General features: G+C 36.6%; 1 protein-coding gene across 1 annotated transcript in view; it reads right to left on the bottom strand.

The window, feature by feature from the left end:
• car (vacuolar protein sorting-associated protein 33A) overlaps nucleotides 1–16,809 on the bottom strand; it is a 55,217-nt gene that overhangs the window by 479 nt on the left and 37,929 nt on the right. The window contains exons 10-11 of the mRNA XM_081768322.1: nucleotides 16,439–16,676; nucleotides 10,533–10,655 (exon numbers count right to left, since the gene is read on the bottom strand). Coding sequence (XP_081624448.1) covers nucleotides 10,533–10,655; nucleotides 16,439–16,676 — 361 coding nt within the window. The remainder of the gene's footprint in view (nucleotides 1–10,532; nucleotides 10,656–16,438; nucleotides 16,677–16,809) is intronic.

Below are 16,809 nucleotides of genomic sequence, written 5' to 3'. Positions count from 1 at the left end.
ACATAGACCAAAACTCGCAATCTACAAGATGTATACATTTCTAAAATGAAAATAGCGTAAGATGAAAAGCAAATTCCTAGTGTGGAATAAATCGGAAAATAAGTTGTCGCTGGCGGCTATGGGCATAGGTATTTATGCAAGATAAATAATATACAGCGAAAATAAAGAACATGGCTTACTTTATTTTACCATATAAGAAACAAGGATGTTGATGTATCTGCCATAGCACTTTACAAGGTTTTCAAAACTCCCTTTGAAAAAAAAATGTGTCCTGAATACTCCAACCCAAAAACTATGAATTTGACTCCAATACCTTTCGTATTCTATTACTTTTATGTATCACCCCTTCTCTTTCTAGGAATGGTTTTAGGGTCTTACTCCCCTCAGTATATTTTTCAGATGGCAATTTACACATATACTAAATTAGTTTGAATTTCCTCCAGGAGTTCATTTGGATCGCACGGTCCACTGTATGTTTTTTTTTTCTGAATCAAAATTTCACAACATATACATAAATATATTACAATAACAATGAAATATTGTATTACCACCCGACTGTCACGGTGTGCAAAATTTCATCATGATATGACGTAGGGAAATGAGTTAAATTAAGACTGTAAGATTTAATATCAAAGTTGAAACATCGCAAGTAAAACAAAAGCATGTAATAGCAAATATTTTTGAAAATAATTTTGGTTTAAACTAGGTACGACTACATTTAATTCAAAATTGAACTTCTGGAATACACGGTGTGAGCTAGCTAAATAAATAAATAGATCAAAAATAAAAAAGGTCGGGATTCAAATTTAGAACCATCCACGTAAGAATCCCTTACTCTGACCATTCATCTAGCACATAATGACGTAAACACGCTGGTTTTTAAAGTTATGTGTTTGCATCCAAGCTACACTCTTATGAACATTTCCATCCCCCCCCTTTTTTTTAAAAAAAAAAAAAAAAAAAAAGTCTAACGTTTACGTTGGCACTATTTAATTTAATCAAACGGTTTTATCAAATATAACTCAATTAAGACAGCAGTAACAAACTTTTACTGCCTTAAAAAGTGTTCTGAACAAGGGAAGTTCGTATAGCTAAAGGAAAAGTATATGATTGACTGTGTAGAGTTCTCTGTGTCTGAATGGATAGAATCATGGTTCGATAGCTAAGTGGTTTGTGGTTTGAAACCCGTCTCGGAAGCTGAAGATTTTTTTAAAAATTCTTAGTTTCCAAGATCTTAAGATCTTTCTCTCCCTTCCCGATCATCTGATTCTCTAAAAAGAGTTCTACACCTTATTCGACAACTATCTGATTTGACCCTTCTAGTTCAGAGACTCCTTCTTCTGTTTCATAAAATCACAAATTTCGTCATAATATGGATGCTGTCCGATCACTTTTTTTTTTTTTTTTTTTTTTTCAATTCTAAACTTTTATATGTAAATCATTCCCCTCTGTCTCCATATTTGAATCTCTCTCTCTCTCTCTCTCTCAGTGTCTTCCACTATGAACGCACATGGCTTGGGATCAAACCTTCGACTCTTAAAGCCAAATGCTCGCGCTCTAGCAATCATAACTCTATGGCCTTGTTGCTAAATGCAGAGTCATTTTAGATTTCGTTCGGGCCGGGCGGTGATTCTCCGCCGACATAAGAGTTTCACTTTTGATATCAATATTTTACTATACATTTAATTAAAAAAAAAATGTGTTTATTACACACAAGAGAGAGGGGGGAGGAATTACACCCTTCTGTCCTGCCCAAATGACGCTTCTGGAACATTTGCTTACAATTACTGGAAAATAAAATGAAATTAATCACTGAATAATACTCATTTCTGTCAGTAGTTTTTAGAGCTCTGCGCCCGCATTACAGACTTTCGGAAGCACAACACCTACTGCCGTGATTGACAATTTCTATAGATTTTATAAGGAGCATTTTCCTAGCTTGATGTAATATGCAGTCTTTGAAGAAGGGAAAGAATGCCAATAAAGGTGTTTCTGAAGCTATGGGAATATTTTGTGACAATTTTTTTATTCAGGCTCTACAAAAACATTTCAGAACAAACGAATGAAAGAAACGGTTTAAGAGCTATAAAGCTTGTGCACATGGTTCCTCTTTTTTCCGTCTGAATAGAAAGAGAATATTACGTCACACACACTGCTTTAGTCAAGAAGTGGAGTAGAAGAATTAAGAGTTGGATTGAATACTAGGAGGACTTTGTCGATCGAGGCGTGTTTCTGAATGCATAAGCACACGGCGCAAGAGTTCGTTAGTAATTTGGAGTTAAACATTTTGTAACATTTTTTATGCCGCGAACTGTACAATGTTTCTCTCCTAACCGAACAGTAAGCCTTTCTAAAATTAATAAATAACTGATATACCGGAGTATTGTACTCTCATTTCTTTTCGAGTATTTGTCGAATGGTAAATATCTGGTCGATAGTTGATCGATTTCGTCTAAATCCGCATTGATAATCTCCAATAATTTCATCTGCTTATGGGGTCAATCTTGCTAATAGAAAGTTTGAGAGAATTTTATAGGATATTGACAGAACAGAAATGCCTCGATTATTATTACAGTCAGTTTTGTCGCCCTTCTTGTAGATTGGAACAATGATTGATTCTTTCCACTCTTGTGGCAATTCCTTCTTGTTCCAAATAAGGAGAATGAGTTTGTGTATCTTGTTTCACAATTTTTCCCTTCCAACTAAAATTAACCTAGCCAGAATTTCGTCTACATCTGGAGATCTGTGTTTCTTTAATTTCTTCATAGCGATCTTTACTTCTATTCGGTTAGGCTTTGAAATATTCGGTTCTGTTGTATGCATTTCTTTCTCCACGAACATTAGTTTTTGGTCGCGTGTTATAGTCCAGGAGCATATGTCAATATTTCCTAGTCCGTGGGATTTTGAATGAAGGGATGTTGCGGGTAGGTGGAATATCTTCATTAGGAGGTACCTAATCATGTGGTACCAGGTGGCAAGCCGAAAACCGTGGCAGGGGACCGGGAGGGGGGAAACAAAATGGACGCCAGTGACAGTTGTCTCTCTGGCTTTAAAGTGCTATAACTTCTACAACTTTTATACTAAAACCTTGAAAGTTGTGCAAATATGTAAATAACACATCAAACATTCCATTTTAGAACAATTTGCTGCAATAGCAACGCCATATTTTAAATATGGCGCCCTTAAATCCCAAAATTCGGTATTATTTATTTCTTTTCTTTATATTCAAACGAAAATAACTCGTAAACTGCCACAGATACGCGAAATCACCTTGAAATAAATGTTGTAGGTCCATGTAAGGGCTTTCCAACGAGGTACATGCCATTTCTGTATCTTTAAAACTAACGGAGCTAGACTAGTTTATGTTACAATATGTGTATACCTTATAGCTTTTAATATATGGCTAGTAAAATTAGGCGAAACCTGCAATTGTAAGTTCGTGAGTTTTGTGTGAAGGATCTTTACGGGTTGAGGGAATGCCTTCACTAGAATGTACCTAATCATGTGGTACCAGGTGGCAAGTCGAAAAACGAGGCAGGGGACCGGGAGGGGGAAAGAATATGGCCGCCGGTGAAATTCGTCTCTCTAGTTTTAGAGTGCTATAGCTTCTACAAATTATATATTAAAATTTTCGAGATTGTGCAAAAATGTAAATAATACATTATAAATTTTATTTTAGAACAATTTGGTGCCATAGCGACTCCATATTTTAAATATTGGCGTGCTTCAGTATCAAAATTAGATTATTATTATTTGTCCATTTCTTTATACATTCAAAGGTAAACAACTCGTAAACCGTCACAGGTAGTCGGAATTGGCATGAAATAAACTTGTAGGCCAGATCGGGGCTTTGAAATGAGAGATTAATGTCGTATATTTAAAACTAACACAAAATAACTAGTTAATGTAATGGTAGGTGTCAGAAGTTGTGGGTTTTAATAGCGAAAGCACAACACGAACATAAACTGTAAAGAAATGCAACATAATTAACCTTGGCTTTACGTACTTATATCTAATATCTTTAATATGATGCTCTGTGATACAATTAGTTTAGAAATATATCCTTGAATTACACAGTTTCGGTTGTAAAAGAGTTACACCTACAGAAAATATTTATTCTTGTGAGAATTTTTTGTAACTAATAAGTATATACTATTGTTTATAATATAGATTGATTTGCTTCATTTAAATTAACCTTGGGGTTTGATTTACTTCATTTATCTATTGTTTAGAGAATCCACTTTCTATCTAACCCAATCGGTACTATAAAAAACACTCAGTTCGTTAGTGGGTTTTTACTACTTGGTTTCTCACCTTAGCATTCCTTACACTGTATTTCTAAGGTCTCTCCCCTAAGATGTCACACCTATGATTTCTTACCTGAGCATTCCTTACACAATATTTTAAAGATTTCTACCCTATGATGTAAGACTGATGTTTTTACACCGGAGCATTCCTTACATCATATTTTTAAGGTTTCTCCCCTACGATGTCACACTTATGGTTTCTCACCTCAGCATTCCTTACACTATACTTTTAAGGTTTCTCTCCTATGATGTCACACCGATAGTTTTTCACCTGAGCATTCCTTATATACTATTTCTAAGGTTTCTCTCTTACGATGTAACTCGTATGGTTTCTCACTAGTCATCGAGAGTCTCATCACTGTCATCTTCTGAATCTTCCCATCGTAAGTCATGGTTTGCACACTGATCTTCATCTCCTCCACAAAGACACAGTTCTGTACATAGCATGGTCCGAGATCGACATTTGCATGTCAAAGAACATTTACTTACTGTGCAACCGCAGCGAATCAACTGCAATACAGTCTCTGGAGCGCAAGGTAGTGTGCACATCACAGGAACAATATTATTTTCGTCACTGGTTTCTTCTTCCCATCCACAATCTAGTGGGCTTGGCAGATTTGGATGTGATTTTCCACAATAGTACTTGGAAGTTCACCCTTTTAATGAAAGGTGTAAGAGCCGCTCTGGTTGGAGGAAGACCTGAGCCTTGAATGTCCCTTTTCGTGAATAGCCACCATCGTAGTTTCCCAATATCTTGAATTTTAGTGTTCGGCACATAAACATTGCAAATGAACTTCTCAATTAGCCTTTCATCATCGTCATTGAACTTACTACAACCGAGGTTTCCAAGAGATGCAAGTATGTCAACTCCAGCGTTGTAAAATGCTTTCCAAAACATCTTCTTTGACTTCCTTGAAAATGCCCCAGTAATATCACACCCTGAAATAGCATGGAATCCAAGTAAGACTTCTAATCTAGAAGATCCAAGAGAGATACGGATAGTATGAATATCTATCATTCTCTTATTAACTCCAACTCCAGTGACAAACTTCGTATTGGCAGGTAAGTGTCTAGACCACCACACACAAAAAACAAGTATATCAGTATTTTGGGACATTATGTAGATGGTCTGTGCCCCTTGAGACGCTGCATAAAGACTGTGAAGTATTATTTTTGTATTTGCTTCTTCATGAATACTTTTAACTCATTGATGTCCTTCAATTCTGAAGATTTTGCTTCTGTTCTCCAGCTGGCAACTAAGCGTTTTCCCAATTTACTCGCATGAAGAATTTTTTCTGAAAGATAAGCAGTAAATGCATCTTTGGTTTTTGGATGAGATAAAAGATTTTTCATAGTGACATTTTTTATATTGGCAGAGTCAGATATCTTGTATTCGATTGTTGGGCTGTCTCTTGCTCTTTTCTTCCACATTGACATCTTTAATGACTTATTTCCATACGTGTCGAAAACAAGGTGAGTCTCATCGTATTTCAACATTGTTGACTTTATTCTTTTGCAGAATTCTGCAGACAAATCGAGACATGTGTTAACATGCGCTGGCTTTTTCAACGCTTGGAGTTCCGCCATGCTATCAAGAACAGCAACAGAGTAAGAAGTACTTGATTTGTGATTGAAGCTTCAGCGCAAGAATTACGGGTGTTGTTGTATCTCTTTCTTCCAGTTCTACTCTTTGGTCAAGTCTTTTCATAAACGTAAGCAGAGTTAAGCATTGGTAGGACTGCTATCAATCAAAGGTAGTCGACAAACTCTCGTTTTGGGCATGGTCTTGTTAAGAATCGAATTGTAAGCCGACCATGTCGGCACTACAGGAGATTCAGAGTTTGTTGTAGTTCTTCCAGAAGATTTCTTATACTGTTCTTCTGAATCTTCAAAATCATCAGTGTGCGATCGGAGAAATTGCAAACTTGCCATCATCCAGACTATGTCATCTCCTTCGTATCTTTGAATTAACTCAGAACTCTCCTCTGGAGATGCGTTCACCTCTGGTGCTTGGGGTCCCGGGTTCGATCCCAGCCCTTGCCAAGTGAACTTTGTGGTGGACAAACACCGTGCTCGTGGGTTTTCTCGGGGTACTCCCGTTTCCTCCCACTTTCTTCATTCCACCATTTCACTCATTTCTCATTATCACCGTCTCCTTTAGCCTAACCGGCATAACCGTGGGACGTAAAACTTAAAGATTTCATTTCATTTTTCTCCTCTGGAGACTTTGCTGAACTTACCAGAGAGGGATTTGACGGTCTTAATGATCCTGAGATGACGCAAAGTAGCATTTTAGACATTGATTCGGGTATCTTCTCGAGTGATCTAGTCGTAGGTTTTCCTGACAAACTGATTTGAGAAGATACATCTTCCTCCTGTTTCTCTTGATAAATAACCATAACAGTACCATGTAGAGTCCCTTTACCATATGGCAAGTATTCTTGGAAGTCAATATTATCTGCCGCGCAATACACAAAACTTCCTGGAACAAGTTCTGATGGTATATAATGTCCACCTGAGGAACCCATACTCTTGATAATTTCATTTGCTATTTGAGTCTCGATACGAAGAATTTTGTTATATTCGATAGACACACCTGCGTGATGTAAAAACTGTACAATAAATTTACTTCGTGTTGCTGAGTGCATAGTGATCCCAACTGCCACTTGTAATAGTAGATCATGAGTGTGGCGTACATTGCCTTTAGAGCTTTCTTTTGTATATGCTGCTTGATGAGGAGACAATATTTCATACATGAACGTCTGTGATAGTCTTTGACTTCTTTCATTGATTGCAAAATTTGCGTTTTCACATCCGATTTTATTCTCTCCTTTGCAACACCATTTGAACAAATGAGAGATCTCCTCTGGAATAGACTTCTTTACATCACTTTCACCCACAGTCCCAGTAAACGACCACTTTTCACTTTGGAAAGCATATTTTCTCAAAACGTCTGCTGCTTTAAAAAGAATCTTCGTATTTCTTCCAACATCATCAGAATCCTGTTCAGTGTTAGCTGGAGCAATATCGTTTGTAATTTTTAAGAAATTCTTTGAGGCTCGTTCTTCCTCTTCGGATGGGAAAAAACAACACCAACGTTTTCCAATTCTTCCTCTATCAAGGCTTTCAACTGTTTTCTAGTCAGAAGTTTATCGTCACTCAAATTATTGCTTTTAGCAATGGAATTATAAAGTTTCTCTACCTCACCCATTGACGTAACACGACCTTCATGAAGGAATTCGCTTAGTGAATAAATAAATTCTGTTTTGGTAGTCTCTTCACTCTCAGAGCTAAGACCAGAATCCCTCTTGCCTTCGCTTTTCCGCAACACGTTAACAACATGAGTATTCCAGCAAGACTTGTGTGATCCTGTGCATGAGCACCTCCAGGATCAATGCAGTTATTTTGAACACTTCATTCTTTGACAAACTTACTGCTTCTTTCAAACGACTGCCGGATCGATCGTAGGCGATGACATACAGCGGGTTTCATCGTTTTCCTTCTTCGTCATAGAAGAAACATTTTGTTTTCTCATAATTTGGTGTTTGTGATCTTGTAATATATGAGTTTGAACCCTCCGAGTCTTCATGATGTGTAATGGGGATTTCCTGTTGCTCTTTTTCAAACGATCTTCTAGTTCTTTCCATCATCTCCTTGTGTGTGCAGTTCTTATCAAGCAATCAGCATGCCATGATGCATTTTCATTTCTTAGATCTTCACTTGTTACTTCACCCAAACGTCTATACAGTTCAATGTATTCTTTGTCCATCCATTCTGCTCTCAATTTTATACATTGTACCGCTTTTTCATAATTGGAGGATTTCACAAGTGGTTTCTGTTTCCTCTTGACAAAAAATACACATGGAATAGTTTGTACTTAATTTTATTTTCTTCGCCGAAGGAGGTAGCTGCACTTGCAGATGACTTTTGATATTTTTCTCATGCTCTTCCATTTTCCTATTTCATTCTACTATACTGTTCATGCGTCCAACAAAGAAAAAAATCTTTCAATGCCAAAGAACTAATAATAATAAAAACAAAAAAACTATTATAAAGCTTCACACGCACACACACACACACACACACACACACACAGAGAGAGAGAGAGAGAGAGAGAGAGAGCGGCAGCCATATTGTTTTCCCCCTCCCGGTCCCCTGCCTCGTTTTTCGACTTGCCACCTGGTACCACATGATTAGGTACATTCTAGTGAAGGCATTCCCTCAACCCGTAAAGATCCTTCACACAAAACTCACGAACTTACAATTGCAGGTTTCGTCTAATTTTACTAGCCATATATTAAAAGCTATAAGGTATACACATATTGTAACATAAACTAGTCTAGCTCCGTTAGTTTTAAAGATACAGAAATGGCATATACCTCGTTGGAAAGCCCTTACATGGACCTACAACATTTATTTCAAGGTGATTTCGCGTATCTGTGGCAGTTTACGAGTTATTTTCGTTTGAATATAAAGAAAAGAAATAAATAATACCGAATTTTGGGATTTAAGGGCGCCATATTTAAAATATGGCGTTGCTATTGCAGCAAATTGTTCTAAAATGGAATGTTTGATGTGTTATTTACATACTTGCACAACTTTCAAGGTTTTAGTATAAAAGTTGTAGAAGTTATAGCACTTTAAAGCCAGAGAGACAACTGTCACTGGCGGCCATTTTGTTTCCTCCCCTTCCGGTCCCCTGCAACGGTTTTCGGCTTGCCACCTGGTACCACATGATTAGGTACCTCCTAATGAAGATATTCCACCTACCCGCAACATCCCTTCATTCAAAATCCCACGGACTTACAAATGCGCCTGGACTATTAAGCAAATCGTCAAAGAAATCTTTCCATCTATTTAAGTTGCTATCTGTATTAGTAAGAATTGTTCAGTCGGCCTCTTTTAATATATAAGTGCAAGCTTGATAGTCTTTCTTAAATTCGTTGATGCCCTTATACATGAATGAAATATGTATATAAAATCCAAGATGAGACATATATTAATTGATAGATTTCGCTGAGCTGTTGATCTGAACACAATGGCGTGCATGAGGAAGACAAATCCTCAGAAGTAATTTTCGAGGAAATCGATAAAATTTTTAGTGCGCTAAAAACTACGTCATTCGAAACCAATAATAACAGGCTCAATAGCACGCCATTTCTTAAGATGAAACTGATACTTAAAATATACCCTTCCCACCTTCGATTACAACACCACCAAGAGGACAGTTCATAGAATAAAATGATTTTTTTTTTTAGTTTACCGTCTCACGATTATGCCCTTTAGGCTAAGGAAGACGTTAATTCAAGCAAGTGAATGATGATGGAAGAACTGGTGGAAGGAGAAAGTGGGAGGAAACGGAAGTACCCTGAGAAAAAACACGGACACGATATCATCCAGCACATACTTTGCCAGGAATCGTAGCTGGGACTCCACGCACCAGAGGTAATCCCTCTACCATTGAGTCACCATGGCCCCAACTTACAGTATACTTAATAAGAATAATTATCTGTCAATTAACGTTTACAGAGGCAAGTATTTCTTTTAATATTAGATAATCACAGTAGGTGATATATATATATATATATATATATATATATATATATATATATATATATAGTATGGCGATAAAGTCGTTGTACAAAAGCAGAGGAGTGATTCCTGAGAGTAAAACAAACAAAAAAGTTCCTATAAACATAGGGCGTAAAAACCCCATCGTTTACGTGTTATAGGCTGCCGGAAACATGAAAAAATGAATTTTAAAGGTCTATAGCTCCAAAACTATGGGACCTACAGTAGTCGAGTCAAAACTTCACTTAGGAACTAGTATGTGCTCTATCCAAAAATACATGTTTTAGATTCCTAAGGTACTCATGCAACAATTTTTATGAAGGTAGTTGGAGAGTACTTTATATCACAGGCCCGTAGTCAAATTCCCTCTATAAAAATTGTTGTGCAAGCACTTCAGGATTCTGAAACAGTCTTGACCTGACCAAGGTAGGTCCCATAGTTTTGGAGCTATGAACCTTTAAAATTTATTTTTTCATTATTTTGGCAGCCTATAACACGTAAACGATGAGGTTTTCGCCCTACGTTTATTGGAACTTTTATGTTTGTTTTACTCTCAGAAATCACTCCTCTGCTTTTGTACGACAAATTTAGCGCCATACTATATATATATATATATATATATAACATACCTCTGGTAGTAATTAAAATACTTACAGTCTTCCTGTTGAGATAGAAAGCGCAAAGCGGATATTTCAGCAAAAGTACATCCTCCGATGAAGAATACCAACACCACTTTGGGAGAATCACCCTGCGACGATTGGCTGCTGATTGAACCCCCTGTTGAGGTAAAGAAACAAACATGTTATTTTCAAGGATGAATTGCATCAACTAAAAAAGAAAACAATTCACATATTCCAAGAGTTATAACAGAACGGACATGGATTCGGGGATTACGAAACCATATGTAAATGCACAGATTATCTAGGAATAACAAAGAGGAATGTACCAACAAGATTAAGAGTATGCAAGGGACTTAAAAAAAAAAAAAAAAAAATCTATTTCAAGATTGACAAAAAATTTCTTTGAAAACTGACATGTTTTTACATACTGCCTAAACACAAACTGAAAGAACTGTTCTGAAGTATTCCATGTTCTTCCAAATACTATATAACAGTATAAATCGAATTTGGACCAAGGCAATATTAATAAAACTTGGCATAGGCCTACTACCATAATTAGATCCATCCAGAAGTTTAAAACACTACAAACGTTGTTAAAATTAATGCTCAAATCTATCTTCTTAATTCAGCCATTTTGCTAAATGGTAAGTTTAGGAATGAAATCGGCCAATAGTATTTAAACATATACTGAGAAAAATACACAAAGAATGAAAAAGTGCATGATTAGACTGAGATTCGAACCCGGGATCTTTGGCGTACCATGCCGATGCGTTACCCACTCTGTCACTCCGTCCGCCCCCAGAATAGCCATACACTATCTTAATCGCCAATGCATTAACCACTACACTACCCAGTCTACTCCGCGAGTGACGGAGTGTAGAGCTGTTCTGGGAGCGGACTGGGTAACGTAAACGGATTGAGTAGCGTAGTGGTTAACCATGGGCACGGTACGCCTAAAATCCCAGTCCAAAATGAAATGAAATAAAATTGTTAAGTGTCACGTCCCATAGTTATACCGGATAGGCTAAAGGAGACGATGACGATGAGCAATGAATGGAATGGTGGAATGAAGAAAGTAGGAGGAAACGGGAGAACCCTGAGGAAACCCACGCACACGGTGTTTATCCACCACAAAGTTCACTTGACGGGAGCAGGGTTTGAACCCGGGACCCCATGCAATGGAGGTGAACGCTCTACCACTGAGCCACCGCGGCCCCAAGATCCCAGTCCAGCCATGCACTTTTCCATTCTTTATGTATTATTGAATTCGCATCTACAGAGGATTTGGTGTGTAAAAATAAGTTTACATTGGTTGTTTCTTCCTCTTATTAATATATACTGAGAACACTGATACTCCTGGTTGCAAAACAAGAATAAGAAATTACAAGAGAATACGCTGCTCTCGTACAGAAAAAATGTCCGTTGAATCTGTCAGGCAACGCTATCTTGAAAATTCTCTTCAAAAAGAACATCTTTCCCTCTTTCACACCCGACTTGTTTTTATGCTGTTGAAATACATTATTTATCGATATCTATCTTCTCCTAATACAGTACCACACACTCTACTTGTAAATAAATTAAATAAGAATTTTAAAAATTGAAAAGTGGCCACAAGTTAAGCCCATAAACACCCCCTATTATATACAAGGTTATTACCAGGGCCCGGATCTTGTTGACCTAAAATTTTCTTAAAAAGTGACCTATAAACTGACACTAAAATTCCTGCAAAATGACCCTAAAAATCACAAAAATTGACCTTAAAACTTGCGTTTTCTTAAACGTTTATTTCGTTAAACATTGACATATTTAAATATCCATTGGATTTTTAATTAACATTTCTCACTCATATTCAAAAAAAATTGTTTCAGTTAGTTGCACTCCATTGATCATTTATTTCTATTGATCAGTCCATTGTACAGCGTTGTAGATACTGAAAACGTCAATTCATTCCCGAGTTGAAACTAGGAAGCACTCTTAAACAATAAAAGTTCGCAAGTATAGACTACATGAGAATAATACATGGAACCCTGTTTAAAATCTTTTTACGCCTCCTAATACATTTTTAGTTATTCACGTGATCACATTCTTTGTGGCTAACAACCCAAAACTATCTGTTTGGCCACCTACCAACCCCCACCTTTCGTTAACTAGCTACAGTTTAGTTTTCATTAGCTTGTTAAAAATGCAGTTTTTCCACCCCAATAGTCAGGAAGCAAGAAAAGAGATTATTCAACTTCGTCTTTTCCACATCCGTAAACCGTGTTCATTTAAAGATTTCCTTATGTAGAAGAAAAAGAATAAAAAGACCATAAGTGACCTAGAAGTTACCTTAAAATATTAAAAAATGACCTGAAACTTCAAAACGGCAAAAAGTAACCAAAAGTTGACCCTTAAAAAGATATTTTTAGAACCTAGAGTTGATGGATAACGTTTTTATTCGAACTTGCCTTGTTCTATGCGTAACAAAAAAAGTTGACTTGTCAACAAGATCCGGGCCTTGGTTATTACAAATGATTGGAGAGGTTTCATGAATTTGCTATAGCTAGGACATTTGACGTACTCACAAGGAATTTTGCAATAATGTAGAAAAGGTCTTATATATATATATATATATATATATATATATATATATATATATATAGTTTCGTAATGTAGTATTCGTAATGTAGTTTATATATATATATAAACTACATTACGAATATGAGTATGTCTTATCGATATCAGTGACTATGTCTTTTCTTACTCATTCTGTACATATCGAGTCTCTAATCAAGTTATCAACCTCCCATACTCGATATAACATGCATCTTTTAAGTTCTGCAAAAGCATTCTTGACAGGAACTCTCAGTTCTGTGAGGTATGCTCTTAAAGGAGACACAAACATGAAAACTTTTAGATGCTGATCCGCACACAAAATTGATCGCAGAGTGTTAAGTTGGGTGAGTGTGGAAGCCATGTCAAGAATATCTGATCACCTCAGCAGATATTGCCATCTTTACTCACTATTATGTGCTGCGCTCTCGGCAGAAATTCGATTTTTTTTTTTTTTTTTTTTTTTGTTTGTTTTTGATTCCATATATTATTGTAAAGTTTCGTGACAATATATCAAATTTTATAGCTTTTTTCTATTAATATAAAGCAACCAAAAAAGTTCTTGCCGTTTTGGTTGTCCCATCAAATATGCGCTCACAGAGAGGAAACGGAATTACGCACGTACCTGCCAAGCGATCGGGAGTTAGTCTGACATAACCTTCAGCATTACAGGCACATTGCGCGCACACAGCAGTCATAGCTCGTTCAGTGTCGAAGAGAAATGGAGGTATCGAAACAGATTGTTCGCATGTGTTTGCTGTATAGTTTTCAAGTAAGCCTGTGAGCTGCCGCATATCCCAGGCATTTGGGGAGAATGCGGCGAATGAAAGGAGCGCCAGACATTAGTTTCAAAAATTCTGATCGAGAGATGTAAGCCTTTCAGAAGAACTTTGCAGTGGACGACCTCATGTGTTGCATGACGAGGTCCTGAAAGCAGTCATCGAGGACAGTCGTCTAATGTGTGAAAAACTTACAAAAATTTTCCATGTTTCCGCTGAAATAGCCAACTGCACCTTTATGGAACAGGGAAGGCATACAAGTTGAGCAAGTGGATACCCCACATATTGCCGATAGTCAAGAAAAAACAACAGTCCTTGCTCACTGGGCACCTGAACACACCCATCCTTGATTGATTGCTCACTGACGACGAAAGGTGGATCCTCTATGACACTCCTAAGCATACCAGACTTAGTTGTCGCCAGGTGATCCTGTTCCTCACACCTCAAGACCACTTTGCACCTACGAAAGGTTATGCTCTCGTATGATGGAACTGACGGCAAGTGGTAGATTACGAGCTCTTTCCAGCTGGTCGGACCATCACTACGGAAATCTACTCTCAGCAGTCGCAAAGGGTTCACCGTGCACTGCAGCAGAAGAGGTCGACATTGGTAAATTGCAAGGATATGACATGTGGTATAGAGAACCATCAGTAATTTGGCTGAGAGACAGTGCCATGCACCATATTCACCGGACCTTGCTCCGACAGATTATCACCTGCTGCATTCCCTTGACAACCACCTTCGTGTGAGATCTTTCGCAAATGAGGGAGACAAGGGGAATATACTCGCGGACTTCTTTGCATCCATGACCGCCGAGTTTTATCAGTAGGGCATTGGGCAGCTGCAGAAACGTTGGCAAAAGGTTGGATGCTGATGGACATTACTTCGAAACCTAATAGTACGTACCGTCCACTATATTGCTCTTTGTTTATCACTGCACTCATGTGTTGACTAACGTTAACAGCGTTTATACCTGTGAAATATTAAAAAGTCGTTCTCTTCGTAATTTGATAAATGACATACAAATAAGAGAACTTCAAAACGAAGAGTGGGCTATGTGTTAACAACGTTTATATCTGTGAAATATTAAAATTTTTATTGTATTATTAAAGTATCAAAAAACTTTTGTATAAGTATGTACAGGAACTCAAACACCTACAAACATGGTTTATTGTTAAAATATAAAAACTTTCAAATGCATAACCAACTCCAAAATAGTTTTGAAGGATGTGTGATGTCCTAGTCGTTTATGTATTTGAAAGTTATAAATATGTATCGTTTAACGAAAATTTATTGTGATAGTTAAAATGGACTTTTATTTGATTTGGTAGCATAGTGGTTTTGATTTACATATTGTATGCTAACTGAGGTTTTAAATGTTTATAAATGAAATTTAAATAGATATACATTTATTGGATTATAAAATGACTGATTAACAAAACAATTTATTACAACTGTTGCAGACATATTTAATAAGTAAATAAGTACTTTAGTAATTTATTAATTTAGTAATTTAGTGCATTAAAAGAATGTTTGTTGTCTTAAAAAGACTAAAGAAGCAACTTTATAAAATTTACCAAGATCTCAAGGATCTGGTATTTAGTGAGCTTATCAGGAGACCTCCATGAGAATATTTGTAAATACATTTTCAACAAGACAAATTTAACTTAATAAAAGGTAAACTTACATACAAATCTTCGTACTGTGCAAATTCTCATTTCTCGTTGATACTGACTTAAGCCAGTAGTCCTTCCCGTATTCTTTTACACTGATTGGCAATTTTTGGGAAGTATTTATATGTATTTGAGAAATACTTTCTCTGACTTATAATACATAAACAACTAGGACGTCATATATCCTTGAAGACTATTTTGGAGTTGTTTATGCATTTGAAAGTTTCTATATTTTAACAATAAACCATGTTTGTAGGTCTTTGAGTTCCTGTACATACTTATACAAAAGTTTTTGATACTTTAATAATACATTTAAAATTTTAATATTTCACAGATATAAACGTTGTTAACGTTAGTGTCAACACACTAGAGCAGCAAGAACTTTTGGTTATCTTGTATTATTATTATTTTTATTATTATTTATGGAACAAAGAAAATGAAATGAAATCTTTGAGTTTTACGTCCCACGGTTATGCCGGTTAGGCTAAAGGAGACGGTGATGATGAGTAATGAATGAAATGGTGGAAGGAAAGAAGTGGGAGGAAACGGGAGAACCCCGAGAAAACCCACGCACACGGTGTTTGTCCACCACAAAGTTCACTTGGCGGGGTCTGGGATCGAACCCGGGACCCCAAGCACCAGAGGTGAACGCTCTACCACTGAGCCACCGCGGTCCCTTCATGGAACAAAGAGTCTTTATTGTAACTCCAATTAAATTCTTTTTGCATTACTTCGTAAATCTCCTATAACGTACAAGACATGATTATTAGTTATTAAGAAAATAAATAAATGATAAAAATAAGCGAAAAACGAATTAATTAAAGAATATAGAAAATCTGGCAGAAAGTATGGAAACAAAAGCTGTCAACAAATAATAATAAAATATTTATACTTACTCCGAAGTCTCTGTCCCTGAGGAAGTGATTGGGTCATTTCTATCGTAGGCCCAGGAAGCAAACCAAGAACATCTTGAATCCCCTTCCACCCAGGTCGAATCATTTGTTGAGCTAACCGACAGCTGATAGGCGCATACACACTGTGGACATAGCTTATGTCTGTAGGAGACACTTCACTTCCGTCTTCAACAGTCAAATGAAGGGTCTTTCTCAAAACCGTATATTGTCGTGTACCTTGCTGAAATCAAAAAAGATAGATAAATTCAGAGTCAAATTATTACTATTATTATTATTTTTAAAAAATAAAAGAAGTATGCGAACTATCAACTAAACAAATATACAATACACTTTTTATAATTCTCAACTTAGGA

Source organism: Thermobia domestica, chromosome 8 (assembly GCF_964235325.1).
Source record: "Thermobia domestica chromosome 8, izTheDome1.hap1.1, whole genome shotgun sequence".
In the NCBI taxonomy this organism is placed as follows: Eukaryota; Metazoa; Arthropoda; class Insecta; order Zygentoma; family Lepismatidae; genus Thermobia; species Thermobia domestica.
Note: the sequence above shows the minus strand (reverse complement) of the source record. Positions and strands in the feature narration are given on the sequence as shown.